Source organism: Bombus pascuorum, chromosome 16 (assembly GCF_905332965.1).
Source record: "Bombus pascuorum chromosome 16, iyBomPasc1.1, whole genome shotgun sequence".
NCBI lineage: Eukaryota > Metazoa > Arthropoda > Insecta > Hymenoptera > Apidae > Bombus > Bombus pascuorum.
The window spans coordinates 2424738-2449682 of NC_083503.1; the positions used below are offsets into that span (position 1 = coordinate 2424738).

Consider the following 24945-nt stretch of genomic DNA (forward strand, 5'->3'; position numbering starts at 1 on the left):
TTCACGCAAATTCTTACATTATCTGATCAATCAATTTCTCCATTTTTCTTGATATCGGAATTTACATAAAGTTAGATGAACAAAAGAAATAACAATTTCAAATTTAATTTTCAAACCGATCATTTCACAAGGCCTGAAATTAAAATTAGTGCTAAGCACGTCGTTGTCGTATATTATCATCGTATTCATACAATAATTCGACAGTGAGATTTCATCTCGTAGCGGATTACAGATTCCTTCGTGATTTTCCCTCAACTGTCGTCTCCGCAGTTTATCCGCTTTCTCCAAGTCCGTACACACTTGCCATTTTTGGACACATTGTAAAGTACGAATTAAATAATAAAAAATAAGAAAACTTGCCATTTTATCCAATTGACCGACTCTCACGCTGGCTCGGCCAATCACTTCTTTCTAATTACTATTATTACTACTACTATTATACTTTCTTATTTCTTATTACTATTACTATTACTATATCTTATTACTTATTATATTAATAATTAGTTATAGGTTATTAGAGCTTGTTCGAGATTGGAGAGCAATTTAGCAAGGGAATTTGTTTACGCACACTTGGTAAACAGGAAAAATTGACCGAATGTCCAGCTGGACAAATTGTAAAGTACAAATTAACACTTTACCGACCGATAGCTTATTAATCGAATTTTTGTCGCCCTCGCTTATCGACCGATAGCCAAATCGGCTTTTTGTCGCCAACACTTATCGACCGATAGCTTATTAATCGTTTTTTTGTCGCCGATAATCTTTCTTATTATTTGACCAGTAATTTGTTATTTAATACTAAGATACTTTGCTGAGTTGCGTCAGTTGTGTTGCTTCGTAAGCTGCCATAGTTTTATACTAATTTGTAAAACTTACCATTCGCGATGAACGAAAAGAATGATATTGGAAAGTCTAAACCAAAACAGAGCCGTCGCCAGACAGAATCTGCGCCTGAACTGCATATGCTGTTGAATCGCTAGCGGTCGGTAAAGTGTTAAATAATTAAAAAAAAAACTTGTGCGTATCCTTGGCCGCTAGAGGTCCTTCACAAATTTCTTCGTTCTCGTTGCATTTCAGAGAAAGTCACGACGAAAGAAACGAAAACGTTTTCATTCTTTCATTTGTTTATTTGCGTTATGGCCCGTTTCCACATCAAATATCAGCGGAACAATGTCTGGCTGCAATTAGAGCGGTCGTCGTTAATTGCAATGCTTGCATCGCTGCGTGAGGCCAGTATTTTGAACAGTATCTTCATTAAATAGACGATAACGCGAATAAACAAGCGTAGAAACGAGAACTATTTTGCTCCTCTCACCGTGATTTTCTCTAAGAGCAAATCCCTAGGGGATTTTTCTTCCTAACCAATTAACTTCGTTCGACGTGTATACTCGTCGTTTAAAATAAAATGGTGGCATTTGCTATAAGAATTGGAGACTTTTGTAAAAAGTAATACAAATGATATTTAGTGAGCTTCCTTTATATTTCCAATAAATCTATTATGTATTTTATAAAAGAAATTTGATTATTTGATTAACCTCTTTGGCGTATCGATTATGTATTCTTTTTTACAAATCAAGTTGTTGATTATTTTCCAATTGTAATTTAACTTATTACTTTTTGCCAATTTGTAAGTTTTTAATAACAATATCTTTCTCAACGATGAATCATTCATCTTTCGTCGAATAAAAATGTAAAATTTATTGTAGGAGCACCTAGCCTGCGTTCGACGTATATACTCGTCGTTGCTTGACTTTAATTACACGCCGTATGAGGGACTTTTAAAACTAAATTCCGCAGTTCACTGCTTAATTTATCCATCCTCTACGCCCTCGCAAAACTTTGACATTGAAGTTAGGCACACCCTGTATATAACACTGATATTTGCATATAATATACAGTGTGCTGCATAAAATATTTGTAAAGAATTCGAAGCAAGGTGGATGGTTGCGTTTATTATTGAAGAAAGGTAAGAAGATTAAGGGTTTGACGAGCCTTGACCGCAATCTTGAGAATTTGTAAGTGAGCGTTGTCGGGCGTGGAACCAGTTTGTCGGGAAGTGAAATTATGTCAACAGGTAAAGGTAAACCTTCGAGTAACATTGAACGAACTTGCTCTGAAAATTTGTTACAGTTGCGAGGATCAAAAAATAGAAGAAACGATCTCTCCTCGTGATTCTTTCCCTCTTCATTTTTTTTTTTTTTTTTTAATTTATTGTTCATCGTCACATCTGGTAAGCTGTTGCTGACTACGATTGCGTGTATTCTATAAACATACTAAATACTTTTATACTATTTAAATTATACTATTTGTATGCTACATTTGGTACATTTACCTTGATTAGTGCTGCTAATTAGCAATTAGATAGTTGGCAAATTAGTACAGTTTATACAATTCTAGAAGATGGATAAGTTTTAATAAACAATTATTTAAACTTATCCATCTTCTATCTTCCATCCTCTATCTTATCCATCGTTACTTTCAACTAGTTAGCCGTTTTCCGCGAGTATACTCGTCATGAAGAAATATTTTATGTTACCATGAGTCTGTCACTAATCAAATTCAAAAATATAACAACCGTTCCGTTGCAGCTGACACACACTCTGTGCTTGACGAGTATACTCGTCGCCGCTTGCTTCTTGCCACACGGTTCAGGTACATTGCTTTGCAAAGCTACCAAAGTGGTCGCAGCAGCTAACTGGTTAACAAGTAGCGACGAGATTAATCGTAAAAATGACATCTGTTCGCGAAGGTGAGGCAGATGTTCGACGAAAGACGGCAAACGACGGTGAAGGGCATCGACAGAAGCTACCCACTGGAGCCGCTGGAGAACAAGACGCGGAAACAGACGAACGGAAACGGCGTACAGAAGAACGGAAATTCAACAGTGAACCGACAGTCGCTGACTGTGAAGCGAGTAGCCAGGGCTGACGTGAACAGCAATTTGAACGGTGGCAAACCGATCGTCTCGTATCACGAGGAAATCAGTCGAGAATCGTTCGGTCCGTGCGCGCGCCAGCACCAAGAGGATGACGAGTTTGGAAACGAGAACCACGTCGCGCAATATGCGAATGGAAACCATCGAGACGAGGTAACGCGCCATTTTCCAAACCTGGCAATTTTCCCTATTGAAATAGCATTTCTTAACATATTTGCTTCGCATGTGTACACACACACACACAAGTGATACATACGTTGAATTCGAATTGCCACGTATTTTTACCATGTATCGACTTACCTCGTGCATACGGTGGGAAATCTCGGACACGAGGTGCAAGTTAAAGGATGAAATTTGGAAAATTACTTTCATAGTAATTCATAGAACTTTGCCTGGCTTCTTGTAATAAACAGTAAACGCAAAGACGTAAATTTAAAGTTTATGGGGCGAGCGTTTAAAGACGTTGCCTTCTTGAGACTTAAAGCACAAGGATAAATACAATTTGTTTAGCTTAGGATCAGATCTGTTAATTGTAATGTGTAATCGAGGTAAAATATTCCAGAGCTACGCTATCATCCCCACTTGACGTATTTATGATAAATACACGTTCTTTTGCTATTGGCAATCTTAGTTGTGTACATAGCGCAGGGAAATATTCCCTTGGACAATTTTTACCTCGATATTTCAATTGCATTCGAGCAGACACGTATGGAGGAAGTTTTGGACGAGGATATGATAGAAAGGAATCGTATGATGGCGAAACTTCATCTGATGGAGTACGACGAGACGTTGAAGCATCGTGTTAAGAACGACCTCGAGAGCGAGGAATTCCCCGAGGACTTTATGGTCGATGTTCCTGACAAGCTTCCAAAACAAAGTGTTACCAGGAAGTTATCTCAAGCGGAGGTCAGGTTGGAACGCTTTAAAAACGCGAACGCGAGGCGTGGTAACAACGTTACGAAGAACCCAGCCATTGCCCCGAAGAAACGATCTGACCCAATATTTCCAGCAAAATCCACTTGCAGGTACGTAGAAATAAAGGCAGAAACAGAAAGTAGAAAATTCCAAGTGGTGAAAATAATACGCAGATGGAAGCGAAACGAGAACGACGTTGTTTTTATATTAAAATGGTGAAAAAATAACTCGTATCGTATTTGCTGTGAGTGAAATCCATTTGGCCGCGAGTCTTCCATATTTATAAATCAATATTTACCGACACGTATCCGTAAATATTTATGAAATCCTTAATTTCATCTGGCTTTACACATACGCACGCACACATACGAGAAACAACGTGCCACCGGCTGACAATATTTTTATAATTCTACCAAATGTTCTGTTTATCTGAGAATAACATTCCCATTCGCCTGTTTATCTAGCCAAACCTCGCCGAGAGCATTAAAAGAGCAATTTTATTTTATACCAGACGGTAAAAGTAGATTGAAATTTAAGAGTGCTTCTTAAGGAAGGTCGTGCACTGCTGAACTGCGAGGTAACTATCGTTAACTGGATAATTGGCTGTTGCAAGTTTTAACGCGCATTCCACATTGACAATTAAGATACGCCGTTCTCGTTGTCGATTTCCAATTTCCAGCAGAGATCATCGCCGAGACCATCAAACTACTGCAGACAAAATCCGCTGCATTTCTAACGATATTACAGTTACACTGCGGACGTTTATGCGCATTTAATTAACACGTTCGTCGCCCAGCGTGATTCGGCTAAGTTTCCTGCAGGGTCCGACCGCCGGTAATACAGCGACAAGCAGGAATTCATCGTTTATCGCCTTCGATTCATTGTAAAGAAAAGATTATTTATTTCTGAAACGGAGAAAGCGATAAGCTTTCCAGTTAGGGTATTTCGAGTATTCAAATCTTTCATTTAGTCGAGAAGCAAACTTGTGAGGCGTACATCAGTGATTTTTTCATGCTCAAAATGTTCAGTAAACAGCGTGAAAATATATCTGAAAGTGAGGAAAATAGCGACAATTATTGTTCGAAGTGGCCAAAATGTGTTTGAAATGTTTTAACAAATGCGATATAGCATAATGTAGTATTTTATCCGGAATATAAATTAATAAAAAGTATGGTATAATGTGCTTTTAATATTTTTATGTTGCATATCCTATATATAATATCGTGTATTTAATTAACTCGAACAAGAAGAGCGTCACCCACGTTTGGGTGACGGAGCCCCCCACGGAAGTATACCCGTCGCGACGAACGTGTTAAGACAAAATGTAATACACAAAGATATATAAAACATCCATAGTATAGTTGCTGTCAAAAAAATAAATTTTGCTTATGTTTCTTCCATCTTATTCACAGAAGTATAATTCTGCATAAACATCCGTCTGGTTTCAACTAACGATAATTCGAACAAAAGATGATATTTCATGTAATCTTTGTTAGCACTTTACCGACCGCTAACGATTCAACAGCATACGCACGCCCGACCGGCATCTCAGACCGGCATCTTCAAATTGGTATAAAACTATGGCAGCTTACAAAGCAACGCAACTCATGCAACTGAGCAAGGAATCTTAGTACTAATTAACAAATTACTGCTCAAATAATGAGATTGTCGACGACAAAAGGCCGATTAATAAGTTCTCGGTCGGTAAGTGTCGGTAACAAAAAACCGATGAATCGGCTATCAGTCGGTAAGTGTCGGTAAAAAACCGATTAATCGGTTATCGGCCGGTAAAGTGTTAATAATTAAATGCTAAAGATATCGTCGATTGGCCGGATATCAGCAGTTGCTGTTGTTTGTTCAGCAAGTGTTCTGTTGTTTCGTTGGTGTTGTAAAACATCACCACACGCTATATAGTTACCACAGTCGGTTAAATCGTATGGTGAAACACGTAAACTCGTGTCACACGAGCAAAGATATCTTCGGCTAATCTAAAGTATCTTGAAGACATTGTGTTAGGTCGTAAGTTGTCTTTACACTTTTGTACCGTGTCATTGCTTCTTACAATTCTCATTCTGTCTGTCTATTCACATCCTTTTACTCTTCTTTCGCGCATCTTCAGCTATTTTTCACTTCTCCTCTTTATTTTGTCTTTTTTGTTCCTCCGTCCCGTGCGTTAATCCGCTACAACAAAAGGTTTGTCGAATAAGTAAATAAACCAAATAAATATTTTACATTGCAAATGAATAAAATGTTTCTGTTATTTAAAAAAAAAAAAGACATACGAGGGAAGAAAAAAGAACGTAGAGAATAGAAGGCATCTTAACGCGCAAGTAGCTCGCGTCTTTCGACGATCGAATCGAACGTTGACAAATGCGAATTCTCCGGCCGCTAATTGGCAATCAGCGCTAACAATCCGTCGCTGCTTTCGCCCCGCCAAACCCCTCTACGCCGCCGATTAATTTCTCGTTGCATAATTGCGATCGCTGACTAGGCTCGACTCGTTTAAACCCACGCAACCGTAGTAGCCTAACAATACGTGCTCCCTGGAAGTGATCATCCTTGAAAGAACAACTAAATGGCGCGTTTCCGGCAAAGTTAAAGGCGCAGCGTCTCCGGTTTGTCACAAGAAGGAAGATGCGCCCGCTCTAATTTATACGTCCGCCTAACATTAAAGCTATCGGAGAAAGGATAAATCGGCCGAAGGACATTAAACGCTGCATCATCAACCATAACAGCCTACTCGCCAAGCATGAAGCCGTCGCAGTATCGGAGACAACGTGGACGAATAAAAAGAAAGAAATAAGAGAACAAAGCGTCTCGTGAAACAATTAACCGCACCAATAGCAATATCGTCGACGACGATTACGAAATTTCTATATTTTCCGTTGGATTTTCCTTAGTTGCTTCCTAGCTGAACAACAAATAAAAAAATAAAAAAAGTATCGTATTAGATGTTAAATTAACGAAATGAGTCTGCTAAGTTTAACTTTCACGGCGGTTGACCGACGCACTTTCTTTTCCTCGGTGACCGAACCGTGTTTTCCGGATCCTAACGATGGACCGTACTTGAACTCTCACCATGTATATTGTTGCAACATTTTCTATATCGAAGTTTTACACTCCGAACGGAGGGAAACATTGGCGACGTTCGAAGCTCCATGTGGCTTTTCTCGCGGCTTTACCGCGTAACCAACATCTTTTTAACAAAATAAAACCAATCAGTCGAGACGAATAGCCGAAGATCGAAGCCAGCTGCCCTAGCTTTGTTCTGTCGCGAAGGAGAATCCTAGAAAATATCGTGTCCTGACTCATTTTCATCTGCTATCTTCTTCATGTCGGCTAACCACAACCGCAAAGCAGGATTAACACCAGATAACGAACGAAACGCGCATTGTAGAGCAAGAAGATAGAGTTAGCAAGGCTAAACGCTGCCAAATGAGGATTTCTCAGGCTTGTAAGTTGTAAGCAGAGTGGAATATTGTTATACTGATTGTGATTTCGTAGCGGCAGCCGAATGACCAAGACAGCTTCAGACAGAAGGTCGAACGACGGGAAAAATCCTGCGAGTAGCAAATCCAGAGGGAAGACAGTGGTCTCTGGAAATGTGGGGAAAACGGTATCGTTGGATTCCGGGAGAAATATGGGACGAAGGGACGAAAATCCACGGTTCTTCTGCGGAGAGTCCGAGAAGTCTGCCACTGCGCACGTCGTTGGTTCGAAAACCGCGAGGAAATTATCGCCAGATTTGTCTGAAGATAGAATACGAAGAAGCGGAAGGTCTGCGATATTTAACAAAGAGAAATCTGCTATTAAATACCCGATAGACTCGAAAGCTGCAAGAACATCGACATCAGAGTCGCTTAAAGATAAGACAGGAAAAAGGGAAAGTCGCGAATTATTTTCTAAAGATGCTGGAAAATCAACCATAACTTCTGCAACTGGCGCAACAACTGCTAGGAAATTGTCTTCTGGAGCTTTAAGAGATGCCAAGGATGAAGGCGATCGTGGTAAATTTATCGGCGAAGAGTCTGAAACATCAGCAACGACTTATGGGATTCGTCCAAAGTCTGCAGAGAGACCGATTCGTGAAGTTTACGAAGATACGAAGGACGTTAAGCGACGAAGTGAAAGTCCGAAATTCTTCTGCAAAGAGTCTGAAAAATCAGCAACGACTTACGCGATCGACTCAAAGACTGCAGAAAAGTATACTCGCGAAGCTACGAAAGATACGAGGGGCTTGAAACGACGAAGTGAAAGTCCGAAATTCTTCTGCAAAGAGTCTGAAAAATCAGCAACGACTTACGCCATCGACGGAGAAACAAATAAAAGATTCTCTCTCGGAGGTTTAAAAGACGCCAAGAAACGAAGCGACAGTCCAAAACCCAGAACTTACGTGATCGAGCCAAAGCCTGCAGAGAGACCGATTCGTGAAGTTTCCGAAGCTACAAAGGACATTAAGCGACGAAGTGAAAGTCCGAAATTTTTCTGCAAAGAGTCTGAAAAATCAGCAACGACTTACACGATCGACTCAAAGACTGCAGAAAAGTATACTCGCGAAGCTACGAAAGATACGAGGGACTTGAAACAACGAAGTGAAAGTCCGAAATTCTTCTGCAAAGAGTCTGAAAAATCAGCAACGACTTACGCGATCAATGGAGAAATAAATAAAAGATTCTCTCTCGGAGGTTTAAAAGACGTCAAGAAACGAAGCGACAGTCCAAAACCCACAACTTACGCGATCGAGCCAAAGTCTGCAGAAAGATTGATTCGTGAAGTTTCCGAAGATATAAAGAATGTTAAGCAACGAAGTGAAAGTCCGGAATTTTTCTGCAAAGAGTCTGAAACGTCAGGTAGCACTTATGCAACTGATTCAAAACTGGCAGGAAAATTAGCCCGTGTTTCTTTGAAAGATATAAAAGACGTTAAACGACGAAGTGAAAGCCCAAGATTCTTCTGCAAAGAGTCTGAAAGATCAGCTACCACTTACGCAATTGACGCAGGAACAAATAAAAGATTTTCTTTCGAATATTTAGAAGACTTCAAGCAACGAAGCAATAGTCCAAAATCCACAACTTACGCGATTGACTCCAAACGTGCGGAGAGATCGATTCGTGAACCTTCTGAAGACATAAAAGACGTTAAACGGCGAAGTGAGAGCCCAAGATTCTTCTGCGAAGGGTCTGAAAGATCAGCTAAAACTTACGCGATCGATCGGAAGGCTGCTAATTCCTCGAAGACCAGAACACCACGCAGCGATAGTCCGAAATTCTTCTGCAAAGAATCGGAGAAATCAGCCACCACTTATGCGATGGACTCGACAACTCTTCCAACGTCCCCTAATTATATGAAAGACAGTAAGAGCTCCGTATTAAAAATCGTATCAAAGAATAAAAAGAATATGACTAATAACACGATAAGAGAATCCACGAACGACGCCATGAAGAGACACGCTACATATGCCAAACGTGATACAATCAGCAAATCTTCTTCTCCGAAAGGTCCAAAATATGACGTGATATCTTGCGCGAAACCCAAGTACCAAACTCTACCTAAATCTACCGAAACCAAGTTACCTGACGTTTTCGAGCGTCTAACGAGAGAACGTAGCTCGAGCCCTCGGTCTTTCTGTCGCGAAGGCAGAAGATCAGCCACGACGATGAGCATCCGCAACAGGGACACCGAGTCCGCCCCTGTATCTGCAAACATGGTCCAGGAAATGATAAAGAAAGGCAGCAAGAGTCAAAGAGTCGATTCTGGAAAGCGCGATGCTCCGATAATTCGTGCTAACGAATCGAAATCACCAGACTTCGCGAAAGCGTCATCCAGAAGCTGCAGCGTAAGTCCACAGTACTTCGGCTCGGATTCTGACAGATCCGCCAGCATCCTGATGGTCACGCCGGAGACTATAGTGAAAACAAAACCAGATCTAGCGTGCTGCAAGGAAAGAGAACAAAGTCCTACGTCGTACGTTGCCAAAGGCGAGAAGCTCGTCACGAACGTACCAAGAGAAGCGACAAGAGGATCGTCGTCAGAAAGCTACGACGAGACGGCGAAACGCTTCATCAGAAGCTCGGTATCGCGATTTTTCTCGGAGCAGTGTGAAGCAGCAGCGAGAAACGTGGAGCCAAGAAAGCTTCAGCTGACAGACGCCAGAACACCGAATCAGACAAAGTCGCAATTCGATGATGAACAAGCTGAGAATGACGAGAGAACGAGCGACTCGTCGCCCAGGTCTCGAGAAATCGTGGAAAGTAGAGAAGAAACGCCGGAATTCTTGCGTTACGAGACAGAGGAGTCCGCCATAGCTACGAGCCTTAAGTCCAAAACTTGCACAGACGTCGAGCAACCGCCCAAAGGTGCGCACTCGCTTAAACAAACACTTGCACGTGAAATGACGGCAAGGCCGAGGAATCTATCTAGCAACGTCAAGGACAGATCCTCTAAGATTCCTTTAAGCATCAAGGACGACCACTTGACAGCCGAAAACGCGAATGCACTTAGCCGTAGAGGGTCCGCCGGTGTTCTACGTTCAACAAAACTGATTCGCGACGTGCTGCAGCGTCAGAGTGGCCAAGATCAGGTGGATTATGCTCCGCATGGAGCATCCAGCGAATGGGAAGAGCGACCGGAGGCTGACAGGACGCAGGCAGAAGTGAGAGTGGACAGGAAAGTTGAGGAAAGAGCTGGGACGCCGGTTGGTCGCCAACTTGCGGCCGCGGGATCGGAAAGTTGCAAGTCCGCGGAAGTGGACACGCAGATCGGAGAAATCAGGACGCCTGAACGATACGTAAAACAGGAGCAACTTCGAGGCACTTACTCGAGATCGAGCAAGGGAACAGCCTGCGAGAAGTCGAGCGTTGGGAAGTTGCTGACGTATTCCGTGCGCAAGCCAGTTAAACAGAGAGGATCGTTGCTGGAGTCGAACATTTTCCAGCAATCGCTGGGAGATCGAGATTCGGCGCATAAGAAGCCCACTAGCTCCAAACGTACGACGCGAATTGCGTCTCCGAAGAAGGAGCCTGCAGCTTGTGCTCGTAGCATTCAGAGTCGAACGAAGGGAAACGCGGCGAATGGAAAGAACGAAAGCGACATTTTGAAGACTCGCAGCCGAACAGCGAGTCTGATCTCAGCAAGCCGCGGAAAAACGAGCTCAGAGAGGGTTGCTGATAAGTGGAACGTGGACAGATACGATGCTTCGAAGCGTATAACGCGAACGTCCAACGAATCCACCGCTCGTGGCTCGAAAGGAGCAACTGATGTGGCAGATCGAAGCGGAGAAACCAAAATCTCAAGAACTGGAGCACGAACTGCGAAGAAGCAGAGTATGGTGGATGAGAGGAAGAAAGGGAATACGTCTAAACAGACTGAAGTTTTGAAGTCCATGCAGCTCGTTCGCAGTGCTACGGGAGGATCAGACTTTGAGCAGGAATCACGAAAAATGGTTGGCGAATCAGTCGACGGTACAGACGAACAGACTGAAACGAGGAAAAGTTGCTGCCCCTCGACGATCGATATTAGAAGGTCGGAGGCTGGCTTAGCTTCTATAAAGGAACTTTCCAAGAATTACGAGAGGACAGACTCGGTGGAATCGGCTCTCAGACGTTTCGATTCGATCGGAACTGAGGCTGAATCGATCCGAGGCACGTTGGAACGAAGCGTGGAGTCGATACCGAAGGAAATACGAAGGAAATCTGGCGGAAGCATTGGCCGCAAGGCTGACTCAAAGACGATTTCGCCGAAAGCACTTGATCCAGCGAATGTAAATCTTCTCACTAAGAGAACGTGCGCCAGCAAAGCTACGACCGTATCCAGAAGCTCAATGGCCGCCGCTAAAGGAAGACAGACTGAGACGCAAGAAACGCAGAGGCAGAAAAAATTGGAGAAAGCCAGAGACTCGATAGAGATCAGCCGAATTGCCATAAGATCGAGATCGCTGTCGTGCAAGCGGAAGCTTTTCCAGCACACTGACTCCAGCGAGACTGGAAGCGTTGCATCGAGGTGCAGCATCGATTCCTTGAGAACCGTGGAACGTCTCTCGACGACATCCAATAAGAAGAAAACGCGCGACTCGGTGAATACCGTGTCGAAACGCTTCGAATTCTCTGGCAGCGACGAGACGTCGACGCAGACGATAGAGAAAACAGAAATGGATGAAACGTCAACAGGTGTAGGTCGTTGCTCATCGACGAAGCAACTGAGGTCGATCGAGGATATTCGTAGGTCGATGGAAGACGAAAGTTGGGATCGCGAAACGGGGCAATCGTCGGCGACGTCGACGATCGTAGGCAGCGCGGCGAAAGCAGCGAGTCGATCGGAACCTCGTCGAATAAATGTCAATGATCGCGCTGGAAATAGAAAAGAGATATGTTCGTCGGGGCGGTCGGTGAACGTTACCGCGAGCAACGACGCTTTAGGGGATGCGGAGCGTTCGTCTGTAAAATGTACGATGCGTTTCTCCAGGGTCGCGAAAAGTCCGAGCCCGGAGACGACCAAGGAAACGGGCATCCGTGCGAGAAGAAACGTCCCAGCGTCGCCGTCCAAAAGTCCGGACACGGTCGCTAGGGTAAGCAAGGATTGCATAAAAGGTTTCCCTCTTTCTTCATCAAATCAAAGATTTTAACGTTTCGATGGAAGCACACGATTATGGTAACGTGTTTCTGCTTGCAAATTGTTAGGGCAAATTGATTTTTAGCATGTCATTAACCAGTTAGCTGTTGCCACCTGTTTGAGAACTTTGAAAAACGTGTTCCTGAAACGCGTGGCGGAAACTAAGTAAATGACGAGTATACTCGTCAAGCATGGAGTGCGTGTTATAATTCGAAACCAAATTGTAACGAAAGCACCGTCTTATTTGTAAATTTTATTACTCATAGGAATCATCGTAACACAAAGTACTGGCGTTTCTTCGTGACGAGTATACTCGTTAAGCGCAGAATATGTGTTATAATTTGGAATCAAATTGTAACGAAAGAACCGTCTTATTTGTGAATTTTATTACTCACAGGACTCGTCGTAACGCAAAGTACTGGCGTTTCTTCGTGACGAGTGTACTCGTCAAGCACAGAGTGTGTGTTATAATTTGAAATCAAATTGTAACGAAAGCACCGTCTTATTTTTGAATTTTATTACTCACAGGACTCGTCGTAACACAAAGTACTGGCATTTCTCCGTGACGAGTATACTTGTCAGAGATAGCTGACTGGTTAAAATGGTATTAATCGTTTCTGTTAAAACATGGCTTTCGTTAAAACATAACGAGAAACGCGTCGATTATTTGGCGCGACAGGTTCAAACGAACGCGTATCTGTTACAGCGGGCGTCGAACGAGTTGAAAGGTCAAGACACAAGATCGACGAAACGGCCAACGACTATGAAAGGCACAGAGCCAATTGGAAACAGGAAGACGTTGACGGCGACGAGTACGACTACGAAAAAATCGGCGGACGTGGTCGATAGCGCTATTCTCGAGAATGGTCTGCATTTACGAGACCAAACTGCCGAAACGAAATACGATAACGACTCGCCCATGAAGAAAAGCGACGCTCTGGTCGTCGACTTGGACGAGCAACCGCCGAAGGAAAACGACGCGCCACTTCCGCGGAAGCCGCTCTTACGAAAACAGTCCACCGAGGTGAGCACATACCTGTTAATCGATTATGTTAAATAAAAATAACGCAGACTCCATACAGAGGATTGAGTTAATAATTTTGTAGTGAAACGAAGGTTTTGATGTAACAATGTAGCAATTGAAGCAAGTTGTTCTAGTTAGTTGTAGTGCCATCAGTTTCGAATTTTAAAACTGCTGTTCTCCTCGCTCCTTTTTCACGTTCATGTTCCTTGAGATGGTCATAGACTCGAGCAGATTTGCTGCTTTCTTTCTTCGATACTTTCAAGAACTTCAGCTCCTGCCTGGATATGTCAAGTGAAAATGTTTTTGTAAAAAATAAATTGAACGCTATGCTTACGTAATTGAAAGAGGAGACGAAAAGACAATTTTTCAGCGAGACAGTGCTCCTATTCGTGCAGCCGCTGGTACAGACAAATGATTTCAAGATTTCGGAATAGAATTATTACCATGGCTAGCATCGAGTCCTCGTCCTAAATCCCAATCGGCAGCCTATGGGGAATTCCAGCGAGGAAAGTTTATGACCGAGAGGAGCCACCTGTAGAAAATATCGTTGAATTTAAAAAATAAGAATAAGATTTGCTTTGAATAAGTTGGTAGACAGTGTAGAGTAACAGATTAATAGAAGTAATCAAAGATAAAGAAACATCTGTTAAAAATATTGAATGGAAATGTAACAAAATTAACACGCTGGATTTATGTTTTTTCACAATGGAAAACACAAGTTTAATTAGAGGAAGATTTCATTTCCTCCAGACTTCGAAAGAGACAAATTTTTGTTTGTTTAATCTTCAGCTTTGTTTTACGTTATATTAAAGGATTTTGTCAATTTTTCTTCGAATATTATGAAATATTCTAAAAATAAAGTGCAGTTCATAATTATTCATGGCACTGTATCTTCTTTCCAAATTTTGCAATACTTTGTTCATGAAAATATACAAAGATAGAAAAATTTGGATACGTTTAATGTTAAAATCAAATATTTCATAACTATGTATCTTTTTTTTTTTTTTTTTTTTTTTTTTGTAATATTAATATTTATTTTCTATAAAAAGTTGAGAGAGTACATACTCTTTATATCTGATGTGCCAGGAATGTAAGAGATCTCAAGGACAAAGAAGTAATTATACTTGCATTGATAGTTTTACTAGAAAAAAGTGTTATCTTTGTTACTAAATGCAGACAAAATTTATATTATAAAAGCATGTGATAAAATGTAATCGAATTTAATAAAAGTATCCTAATTGTAATTCTCGCATAGCTAGACATATAATACAAGAAAGGAACTTCACAAATTTATTGTATTAATTTATAAACATAATTGGTCCTCGAATGATGTGCTTTTGGTCTCAAAGATAATTTCAATCGAATATCGTGTGCAATTTTTCTGCCACAGCTTGAAGTTTGGTATGTGAGAAGTAAGTAGAAAGCTTTAGAGAGTAAAATGTCTGTTGCTCTTTGACGTTATTTAACCCGGGAAATCCAGCGATTTCATTGCACATGGATTCCTCTTCCTCCAATTTCTGATTAATCGAAATATTCGCAACAGCGAAATTTTCTAGTCGCCTTGCTAAATTTTAACAACAAAATTAAACAGTAGTATCAACAGGTATTTCGTGCATTTCATATCATTGAATAATTGAATACTTTTATTACTTTTACTTTCTCCTCTGTTATTCTCATTTTATCTTCTCTCATATCGTTCGTTTGCTAGAAGTGTGACACATGTGAAAAATCACCAGTTTACCAGCTATTTATTAAGGCAAAAGTATCATAAACAGCTAATAAAAATAAACTATTTTGCAAGAGCAGTGTCCTCATGCGATGTAAGAAATTGTTAATCCATCATTTAACGATAAGCAACATATATGAACAATATTTTATTAGAGTCCCTGTGAAGCAAAAGACTATTAGCCAAATTGTAAATAAAAAAGATTGTCCTATTTATAAATAGTTTATAATTAATAATTATAATATTAATAATAGAGTTTTAATACCTGTTATATTCTAATATACATTGATAATTCTTTGACTGAAACTTTCTGTTGAAAAATTAACCTTCTTCTATTACAACATTTTTTTGAAATATTCTATTGAAAATATTCTATTGAAGTAAAAATAATTATCGTTTAACGTTTCTATTAATTAGAAACAGATTACTTCCATGCAATCAACACGGCCACCATCTGGTGGTAGCCCCATGCAAAGTCAGACTTCCGGTTCTAGAAGCAAAATGGCTTCGAGAGCAAAGACGCCAATTTCCGGTTCAACAGGATACAAAGGATCAGCTTCCAGCAGAACCGGAGGAGCCGCGGCAGCGACGTAAGAATTTTTGGAGTAATTGGTTTTCCTGTTATGAGATTAAGGAACTTGTAATATCTCAGACAAATATTTCAGGGAAATATTTTATCGTCAAACTCGTAGCACCTAAAATTATCCTTATTTTAAAATGTTTAATATCCTAGGGCCGATATTATTATTTTGCTCGATAAATTTATACACTGTGAGTAAAAAGAATGTGGCTAAAAGAAGTTGTTAAAATATGGCGTCTATAACGATGAAAATAATTCTGAAAAAAGTAATATTTTTACTATGAACAAATTATAAATAATTTCTAAATAATCCAAGAAAACATCAACAGGTATCAGAGAAAAAGGAAATATTTCGTTATCCTGCTATCTTAGAATCGCTTTTGTCGAACATAATCATGGGAGTTGAAGGAACTTTTCGATCAATTTTCTTTACAGAAGAAGATATCAACATTTCTGTCAAATCTCATCAAATTCTTTTCTAAAGATGTTACAGTGACGCTCTGGTTCCTTGCAAAATGTGTGGCCGCCGTTTCGCCCAAGATCGAGTAACCCTTCACGAGCAAATTTGCGCGAAAACAACTCAAAAAAAGAGGAAACAATTCGATACGATGATGTATCGCGTAAAAGGCACCGATCTCGAACCGTTCGTGAAAAAAGGACTTGTGAAAAAACAGGTGGAGGTTAGTACTTCTTGTCCCGAATCTCTCGTCCTCTTCCGATCCTTTAAAATTCCCATCTCAGTTCATCCTAATTGTACAAATCTTTAAACAAAGTAAATTTTTAATCCATGATTGCAATTGTTAGTCAATTAGTTATCGGTCGATCACAATTCAACGTGCGATATAATGACAATGACGATGCTAAAATATATTGGGTTGGCAACTAAGTGATTGCGGTTTAAATGCACCACCTGATGACAAAATCCGCAATCACTTGGTTACTAACCTAACATCTTTTCAGTGATGCAAGAATACCACTATCTTATATATATTTTAGTAGATAGAAATCTTTTTTAATGGCAAGGCTGGTCCATATCACGAAGAGAAATCTATTATCGATAAGAGATCTATTTATACCGCGAAAGAAACAATCGTTTTATTTTTTGTCTTCTTTTTTAGAGAGGACGAGAGATATCGATCTGAAGGAATGAAACGGATTGTCATTTTGCATGTTTCAGAAATCGAAGAAGCCGGAGATAAAGTCGAACTGGCGGCGCAAACACGAGGACTTCATTAACGCCATACGCTCGGCCAAACAAGTACAAGCACACCTGGCCGCAGGAGGCAAGCTCAGTGATTTGCCACCACCGCCGGTTAGCGATAACTACGATTACATTCAGTGTCCCCACTGCGGAAGAAAATTCAATAAGGCCGCTGCCGAGCGTCACATTCCCAAATGCGAACACATGTTACACAATAAGCCGATACACTCGCGAGCGCCGAAACCAAGACGTTAATTCTGCCGGAGTCATTTCTGCTAAACGATCTTTCTATATACGTACATAGAGGAGAAACAAGATAGATAAAAGTGTCTTTATTTTGAGAAAAATTAACTTGAAATAAAATTTGAAAAGAAAAAAAGGAAACCAGAACGAAAGATTGTGTGTGAAAAAATATAGACACAATAATTACGATATTTTTAATAGAACGCAGCTTTCATGAAGCACCTTGTTTCTATCTTGTTCGTGCGATCGATGCAGTTTTATACAAGCGTCGCGTTGATTATGGAATACTTAAAAAATGTTGTATGAGATCTTACATAAATGGGGAAAAAATCTCGCAGAAGACCGTCATCTATCGGACATGTGCACGAAACGAATGTAAAAGCGATTTGTATCTACAGCTTGAAATCTATGGGTTTCCTCCGTGTATTTGGGACAAATGTATTTTCCGATTATACTAAAATAAAGTACGAATTTTCTCTACACACTGTATATACATCTGTACGTAGCGAAACGAACGAATATGTTTGATCGTTATTTTTTCAAAAAATATGCAGACAAAAGATATGCAGAAATGATTATATATATATATATATATATATATATATATATATATATATATATATCCTCTGTTTATTTTGTGAATTAAAAGATCATGTACTAATAACTATCTGTTTAAGAGAAAATTTACGGCATCCCGTTGTGAAAATATATAACATATTTTGGAACGCTTACTTTATACGTATTTGTATCTTTTTATACAATAATAGTAGCCAAATATTGTATGGCTATTTGTCGCATTGTAATCGATCCTCCCAAAACAAGAAACGTATTGTGTCCTCATATAATAACCATATGTAATTAGTGAACGTTGTTTAGAATTGATGAATTAATTATTAGAAAAAGCCGTTTTGATTAATATTAAAAATATTGTGATTTATTTTGTAAGTTTTCATCGAAATAGATTGCCACACCGAATGAGAAAACATTTTTATAGCGCTTAATCTTCTTAATAAATGAAAATATTGTAACATTATTGTTATAATGAATTACTGGGAGCTAATAAACTAACTTTTTAATAAAAGAATAATAATGACGCAACATTTCTACCTTTTCAATTATGTTAAATATTATATCGTATTTAAAGTACTACGAGATTTGTTGGGTTTTCTTATCTGGAAAATGTTGAAAAACTATTGGATTTGACAAGAAAAAATTATAGTGAATTAACACGAAATTCTAGGAAATTTAAGGAAATATTAAACCTGGAATGTTGGCAATGGAAGTACATACGTAATTTGGACGGAGTCCATGAGAGCAGACGACGTGTTATTCCCGGTTGATACAAGAAATATGTATTTAAAAAGTTGTCTGTGTTCGTCAGATTGTCATGATTAAAACGCGAAGTCTTACAATGTTTTTGAATCCGTTTCACGTATAGAATAAAATAATGGATCATTTAATTATCTTGGTGGCTTTAGTACATTTATTGTACTGTCCATTTACAAAAGTGGAAGAAAGTTTCAATCTACAGGCTATGCACGACATTTTATACCATGGTGTTAACCTGTCGGAGGTAATTATTATAGTGTTTATTGGAGCTATATGATATTAGTAGACAAGTGTTTAAGAATTAAATAAGTAGTAATAAGAGAGAGAATATTTGTCTTTCTGCCTTGACAGGTTGCTGACATACAATCAAAGAGATATTACGCAAAAACTTAGACATTATATTTAGAAGCAGATGCATGTATTTATAAACTTACGATCAGCTGATATAGTTTCTGCACGTTTGAAGAGTTCGCTAATATATTAATTTCTGCTTTCATTAAAGTGAAAGCATATTAACAAAATTTTCGAAATTATACATGTTCATTAATAACATAATATGATAATTTATAGCCAAAAACATAGCCAAAAAGATAGCCAAAAATACAATCAAATAGTTTAGAGCATTTGTATAAAAAAATATTCATACATTCATTAAAAAAGAAAATAAAGACAAATAACTAATCGTTTGTAACATATTCTTGTTCTATGATAGTATGATCATCATGAATTTCCTGGAGTTGTGCCACGATCGTTCATGGGGCCAATTATAATATCAGGCTTGGCATCACCATTAATAGCAATCATTAATTATTTGCAACTTAATAAATTTTTTGCTCAATATGTTGGTAAGTTGATTAATATCATTCATTAGTATTATTAACAGCTTTTGTCTTATTATTGATATTAAATCTTTAATTTATAAAACATATCACATTAAAAAGATGTAATTAGTATCATGTTTTTCCAGTAAGAGCAACATTGGGCTTGTTAGTAATAGGCACATTGAAGTTATATAAAGATGCTTTACAAAGCATATTTGGTTTGCAATTTACAAAATGGCTTGTTGCGATTACTATAACACAATATCACTTTATGTATTATCTAAGTCGTCCATTGCCAAATATAATGGCTATGCCACTAGGTAATTTAAATTCAATATTATCTGTATTTTATTTAATGGTTTACATGATAATTACTACTTGTATACCATATGCATATTGTAGTACTACTGGCTTTGTATGGATGGTTGAAACAAAATCACATGATATTTATTTGGTCATCTGCAGCAGCAATAATAATATTCAGAGCAGAACTTGCCATGCTACTGGGATTATTCCTTTTGTACGATATAGCCAACAAGAAACTAACCATACTAAGGTATTTACATATTATATTGTGGACCATTGATTCCTAGTATGGCTGTAACATTGCATACAGAAGTGATTAGAATCATCAAGGAACCTTCTGCAAAACTGCACTGATTTGTAAGCTTTGTTTGCTTATAAAACTTATTAACATAACAAAACCCTTCTGTCAAAAATAACTAAATTAAACATAAATTTGATAAACTGCAATGACTTATGCTATTGTTAAAAGTAGAAAAGAAAAGTGATTAAAAATAATTTCGTAACATAGAAAACATTCATCTATTAAAGCTGTATAAATCATTAGAGCAAAAGCTTCATAAAATTAATAATTTTTTAGACTGTTTAAAATTGCAATTCCGGCCGGTATATTTTTTCTAACGCTAACGATCACAGTAGACTCTATATTTTGGAGACGATTATTATGGCCTGAAGGAGAAGTATTTTACTTTAACACTATCCTTAATAAAAGCAGCGAATGGGGTGTATCCTTTATCAGAGTCACTATTTTTAAATGTATTTATTCAAAATGATAATTTTAAAGTATATATATTACTTAACATAAAAACAGACATCGCCATTCTTGTGGTATTTTTACTCAGCTCTGCCTCGTGGATTAGGCTTATCTTACTTTTTAATACCTTTGGGTATGTTATGGGATGCACGAGTTCGAGCATTAACAGTTCCTGGTATAGCATTTGTTGCATTATTCTCATTTTTACCACATAAAGAATTGAGGTTTATCATATATGTCTTTCCACTGCTAAATGTTAGTGCTGCAGCCGTTTGTCATAGAATGTAAGTAACTTACATTTAATTTTGCTTTTTGAGCTACTTTTAATTTTTAAACGTCTGAAATTGTAATTATATAGTTTTTTATTTTCTTAAATTAGATGGGAAAACAGAGGGAAAAGTCCGTGGAATGGAATTTTAGCACTAATCATTTTAGGCCATCTAGTTTTAAATACTCTATTTTCTATGTTTCTTTTATGTGTCGCTGGTTCTAACTATCCTGGTGGTTTAGCTATTGCTAAATTACATAGACTTGAAAAAGATTCTATCAACCCAGTGCATATACACATTGATGTTCTAACTGCACAAACAGGAGTTTCAAGATTTACGCAAACAAATAGTTCTTGGATGTAAGTTTTATAAATGACTGTTTGAAGTAGTCATAAAATGACCAATCTCTCTAAAATGATAATATGCTAAAGATAAATTTCTTTCGATCCAAATAATAGTATAATCTAATTTATGATTAATTAACTTCCAGTTATTCTAAACAAGAGAATTTGACTATTGACAGTCCTGAAATGCTTCAATTTACACATCTTTTAATGGAAGCCAAAAGTAAATACTCGCCCAATATAAAACCATATCTTAAAACACACGATATCTTAGATTCTGTAGATGGTTTTTCTCATATAGCATTAAATTATAATATGTTACCACCAATAAGGATAAAAACTAGACCAATTATATTTATCATGAAAAGAAAGCCTAATATACGATATGATCCCAAGAAAGCATCACTGCAGACAGTTTTGAAACAGTCAAAGGAAAATGCTACAAAGAAAAGTATAGGCAGCAAGGACGTCATAAATGACACTGTACAAGATATGGAACCAATATTGGATGAAATAATGGAGTCGTTAGAGCAATTTGAAAAACCACTAAATATTAATGATGTAAATATATTAGATGTAGAAGTACCAGAAGATGAATTAAATAACAAAACAAACGAACCTACCAAACTCATTGAATCATTAAGCACAGAAAAGTTACCTAATAACATATCTGAGAATAACTTGTCGCAGTTAAACACATCAATCAATGAAGAAAACCTACAGGCCTTATCAGAGCTACAAAATGATATTATGACTGAAAGCAATACTAAATTGCAATCTGATGTTGAGAATAATTCTAATGTTAGTGAAAAAAAATTGGATATAAAGGAAGAAGAAAATAAAAAGATAGAAGTAACTAAAGAAAGATTAAAACTTGATAATGTTCAACAAGATAGTAGCATTTTAAAGGAAGTTGTTAAAAAACTTATTCAAGAAAAACTGGAGGCAGTTAAACTAAGAAAAGATGCAATAGACGAGAAAGTATTACCAGAAATTCCACAGAAAATTAATGCTAAAATGAAAAGAATAATTCCAATAAAAATAGAGTCATCACAAAAAATAAAAATTATAACGAAACAAGACTTAAAAGAAAAATATTCAGTGATTCAAGAATTAAAAGAAAAACCTGCAATAGCTCAAGAGATAAAAGAAAAACCTGTAATAATTAAAGAAATAAAAGAAAGACCCATGATAATTCAAGAGACAAAAGAAAAACCTATGATAAAGCAAGAACTAAAAGAAAAGTCTGCAGTAATCCAAGAAACAACAGATCAACACAAACCACTTAATATGAAAGAAAGCATCAGAAATATAATCAATCAATTTAAAGAATTCGAAAAAGAGTTTGTATATGAAGATTCAGAAATAGATAAAAAGGAATTAGGTGTTAAATATGATGAGCAACCTACAGAAACAAGTACAAAAAAAGCAGAAGATTCACTAAGAATAGATATTATGACAGAAAGTAGAGGTGTAAAAACAATCAAAGATGCCAAAGAAAGTCTACGGGACATAATAAATCAGTTTAAACAAATAAAAAGCGAATTAACTTCAGAAGAAGATGATCTATTTGAAAAGATTGAAGCTACATATATGGAACGACCAATTGCAGAAACGTTAATGCAGTTTAGTGAAGCTCTAAAAAATTTAGTACAGCGAAGGAAAAAAGGTAAGACATCTACTATAAACACTTTTGAAAATAAAAATGACAAACCTAAACCATAAATTTTACCAAAACTGGCAGTAGGGGATCGTCAGTTTCCAACAGAATCTCCAAAAAATTCAAAAATGCAGAATTATAATAATGAAGGAAAAATATATAATACAGAAAAAGCAGAAAAAATCATTCGAAATATTAATGAAAATGATGGCTCAAGCCAAGGTACAAATAAAGTTTTACAAGAAAGGTATTTTATCACGTATGCCAATAAAAACGTCCCCATAAATGCTCAAAAATCTAGTAATAGTGTTTCAAACACTGTATTAAATGACTATGCTTCCAACGAAAAAGATGAAATGATGCAAAAGAAAATGAGAAATAGCTCAAATTGAATGTTGAAATAACTCATTATTTTGTGCTTTTTAATAGTACAGTTATATAATTATAGTAAACTGTAAATACGTTGTTCTGTGATAACAAAAATGTATATCTTAATTAATGCTCATGCATTACCAACACGGAAAAGGACGAAATTTATTTTTCCTGTGTTATTGTCTAAAATATCAAAAAACACTGAAAAATGATAAAGCATTTGTTTAATATATAGTATCACAAAGATGCCACAACTGTTATTTTGTATGTATACTTGTTAAAAACAAAAATTTAAATTATAAATTTAGATATTTAACAGTAGAAGTTTACATATTTAATATTAACATGTATGTATATAGTAATTGTTTTGTGTATTATAAAAATATCTTATTAATTTTTTATATGGTTAGATGTTGACATATTTATCTATATATTATATTATTTGATAGAAAACTAATATTTACCAATGCATGTTTTAAAAAAAGGACATAATTCTATTATTCACCCTTGACTGTTTACAATTTTGCTAAGCTGCCTTACGAGAATGGTCTCATTATTTTCTCTTTTCTATCCTAGCATTTAAATTTTGCTTTCTCATATCTTGTGCTTTTCCTGTTGTAGCTAAGACATTACCGTATCTTATGTTACTTAAGTTTATTTCTTTAACCATATTCTCATCAGATAGAGCTTATCACAAAAAGAAAATACATTCATTTCCATATTGGTATTTGCAGAGCATTCAAGTGCCTTAGAGTCTCTTCCAAATTCTATATGTTGTAAAATATTAAAAAATTATATATATACATGTATAACATACTATGTATTAATATTTTGCAATAAGTAAAAGTGATTGAATATCAAAACTGTAAATTAATACCTAATATTACTATTTCAATCATTGATAATCAAATATGGCCAAATTGCAATTAAAGATTTTATTAAAGAAAATTATGCAATTAATCAATGTTAAATTTTTTTATTGCAATAAGATTCTTATAATTCTATGAATATTTTTCGAGTAATATCTTTATTCCTTTAAATGATTGTATTGTGGAATACACAGTAAGTGCTACAACGATCCAATATACCACTTTATCTCGTGTACCACACTTCAAATACACAGGAAGATTATCTTCACACTGTTTAAATAAATGGAAAATAATTATATATAAATTACACGGAGTTCATTTAATTATCATACATCACGTCATTTTATATTTATATCAAAATCAGTTAGACCTGCATTCTTGCTTGCTTTAATTTCAGTTTCTGTAAATCTTTATCAGAAATTAATCGTGGACGCCCCATGCAAATTGATCGATGTGATAAGATAATGTTCTTACGAAAAGCTTTTAATTGAACAATCTACGAATGTAATTTTATACGTTTCAAATTATTTAATAACATTTGAAAAGCACATTACATAAATATTTTCATTATGATAAATTTATAATGTAATGTTTATGTAATATACAATACAAAAAGAAGTTGATATGTTGTCGGAAAAGTAGTAAAAAATGTTTTCAAAAATATTCACTTACAGCCGACATTTTATCGTATTTCTGGGGTTGTATTAATCTGTTGTTCTATTCGATATATATTTTATATGTTCACGCACGATGTCCGACTTTATATAAACGGAAAAAATTAAGAGATGCTAAAACAGTGTTGCTTTATTTGAATGCGCGCGGATAAATTATATTTGGGTCGCAGAAGAGGACAATTTTCTTATTATACAGTTGGCAAAACTGAAACGTAGTTTACCTAGATGGTAGGAGAAAGAACGCATGCGTACTCGTTTCGCGACGCAACAGTCGTAAACAACATTTTTTCCATTCAGATTTCTAACGAATTTACGCTTA

The 24945-nt window shown here is 37.1% G+C and overlaps 2 protein-coding genes and 2 long non-coding RNA genes across 7 annotated transcripts in view; 2 read left to right on the forward strand and 2 right to left on the reverse strand.

The window, feature by feature from the left end:
* Positions 1 to 18329, forward strand: part of LOC132915221 (serine-rich adhesin for platelets-like) — an 89784-nt gene extending 71455 nt beyond the window's left edge. For all 3 annotated transcript variants that reach the window (XM_060974963.1, XM_060974962.1, XM_060974965.1), the window contains 7 exons: positions 2750 to 3088; positions 3638 to 3960; positions 7355 to 12413; positions 13164 to 13481; positions 15625 to 15797; positions 16272 to 16467; positions 16965 to 18329. In XM_060974963.1, coding sequence (XP_060830946.1) covers positions 2750 to 3088; positions 3638 to 3960; positions 7355 to 12413; positions 13164 to 13481; positions 15625 to 15797; positions 16272 to 16467; positions 16965 to 17243 — 6687 coding nt within the window. In that variant the 3' untranslated portion in view covers positions 17244 to 18329. The remainder of the gene's footprint in view (positions 1 to 2749; positions 3089 to 3637; positions 3961 to 7354; positions 12414 to 13163; positions 13482 to 15624; positions 15798 to 16271; positions 16468 to 16964) is intronic.
* On the reverse strand, positions 14639 to 24711 carry LOC132915277 (uncharacterized). Of its 2 annotated transcripts, none has more exons than XR_009659822.1 (3): positions 24625 to 24711; positions 15473 to 15825; positions 14639 to 15367 (listed from the first exon to the last, which is right to left on the reverse strand). It is a non-coding gene; the product is annotated as an uncharacterized LOC132915277 (long non-coding RNA). The 2 variants fall into 2 exon arrangements; XR_009659824.1 differs by lacking the exon at positions 24625 to 24711 and adding an exon at positions 18339 to 18441.
* On the forward strand, positions 18561 to 24256 carry LOC132915229 (probable Dol-P-Man:Man(7)GlcNAc(2)-PP-Dol alpha-1,6-mannosyltransferase). The gene is made up of 9 exons (XM_060975001.1): positions 18561 to 18804; positions 19273 to 19405; positions 19528 to 19701; positions 19784 to 19937; positions 20265 to 20409; positions 20496 to 20722; positions 20818 to 21066; positions 21198 to 22720; positions 22796 to 24256. Exons 1-9 carry the CDS (start codon positions 18679 to 18681, stop codon positions 23101 to 23103), a joined length of 3039 nt encoding a protein of 1012 aa, XP_060830984.1. The 5' UTR covers positions 18561 to 18678; the 3' UTR covers positions 23104 to 24256.
* LOC132915279 (uncharacterized) lies at positions 20893 to 21298 on the reverse strand. The gene is made up of 2 exons (XR_009659826.1): positions 21192 to 21298; positions 20893 to 21132 (listed from the first exon to the last, which is right to left on the reverse strand). It is a non-coding gene; the product is annotated as an uncharacterized LOC132915279 (long non-coding RNA).
* Positions 24712 to 24945: the final 234 nt, after the last annotated feature.

What these genes read in the sequence shown, in the direction of transcription:
- LOC132915229 (XM_060975001.1), top strand. Translation starts at nt 18,679, where the DNA reads ATGGATCATTTAATTATCTTGGTGGCTTTAGTACATTTATTGTACTGT. An exon ending in ATGGTGTTAACCTGTCGGAG is followed by an intron (nt 18,805 to 19,272) that starts GTAATTATTATA and finishes GTTCTATGATAG; the next exon opens with TATGATCATCATGAATTTCC. An exon ending in CAAACAAATAGTTCTTGGAT is followed by an intron (nt 21,067 to 21,197) that starts GTAAGTTTTATA and finishes ATTAACTTCCAG; the next exon opens with TTATTCTAAACAAGAGAATT.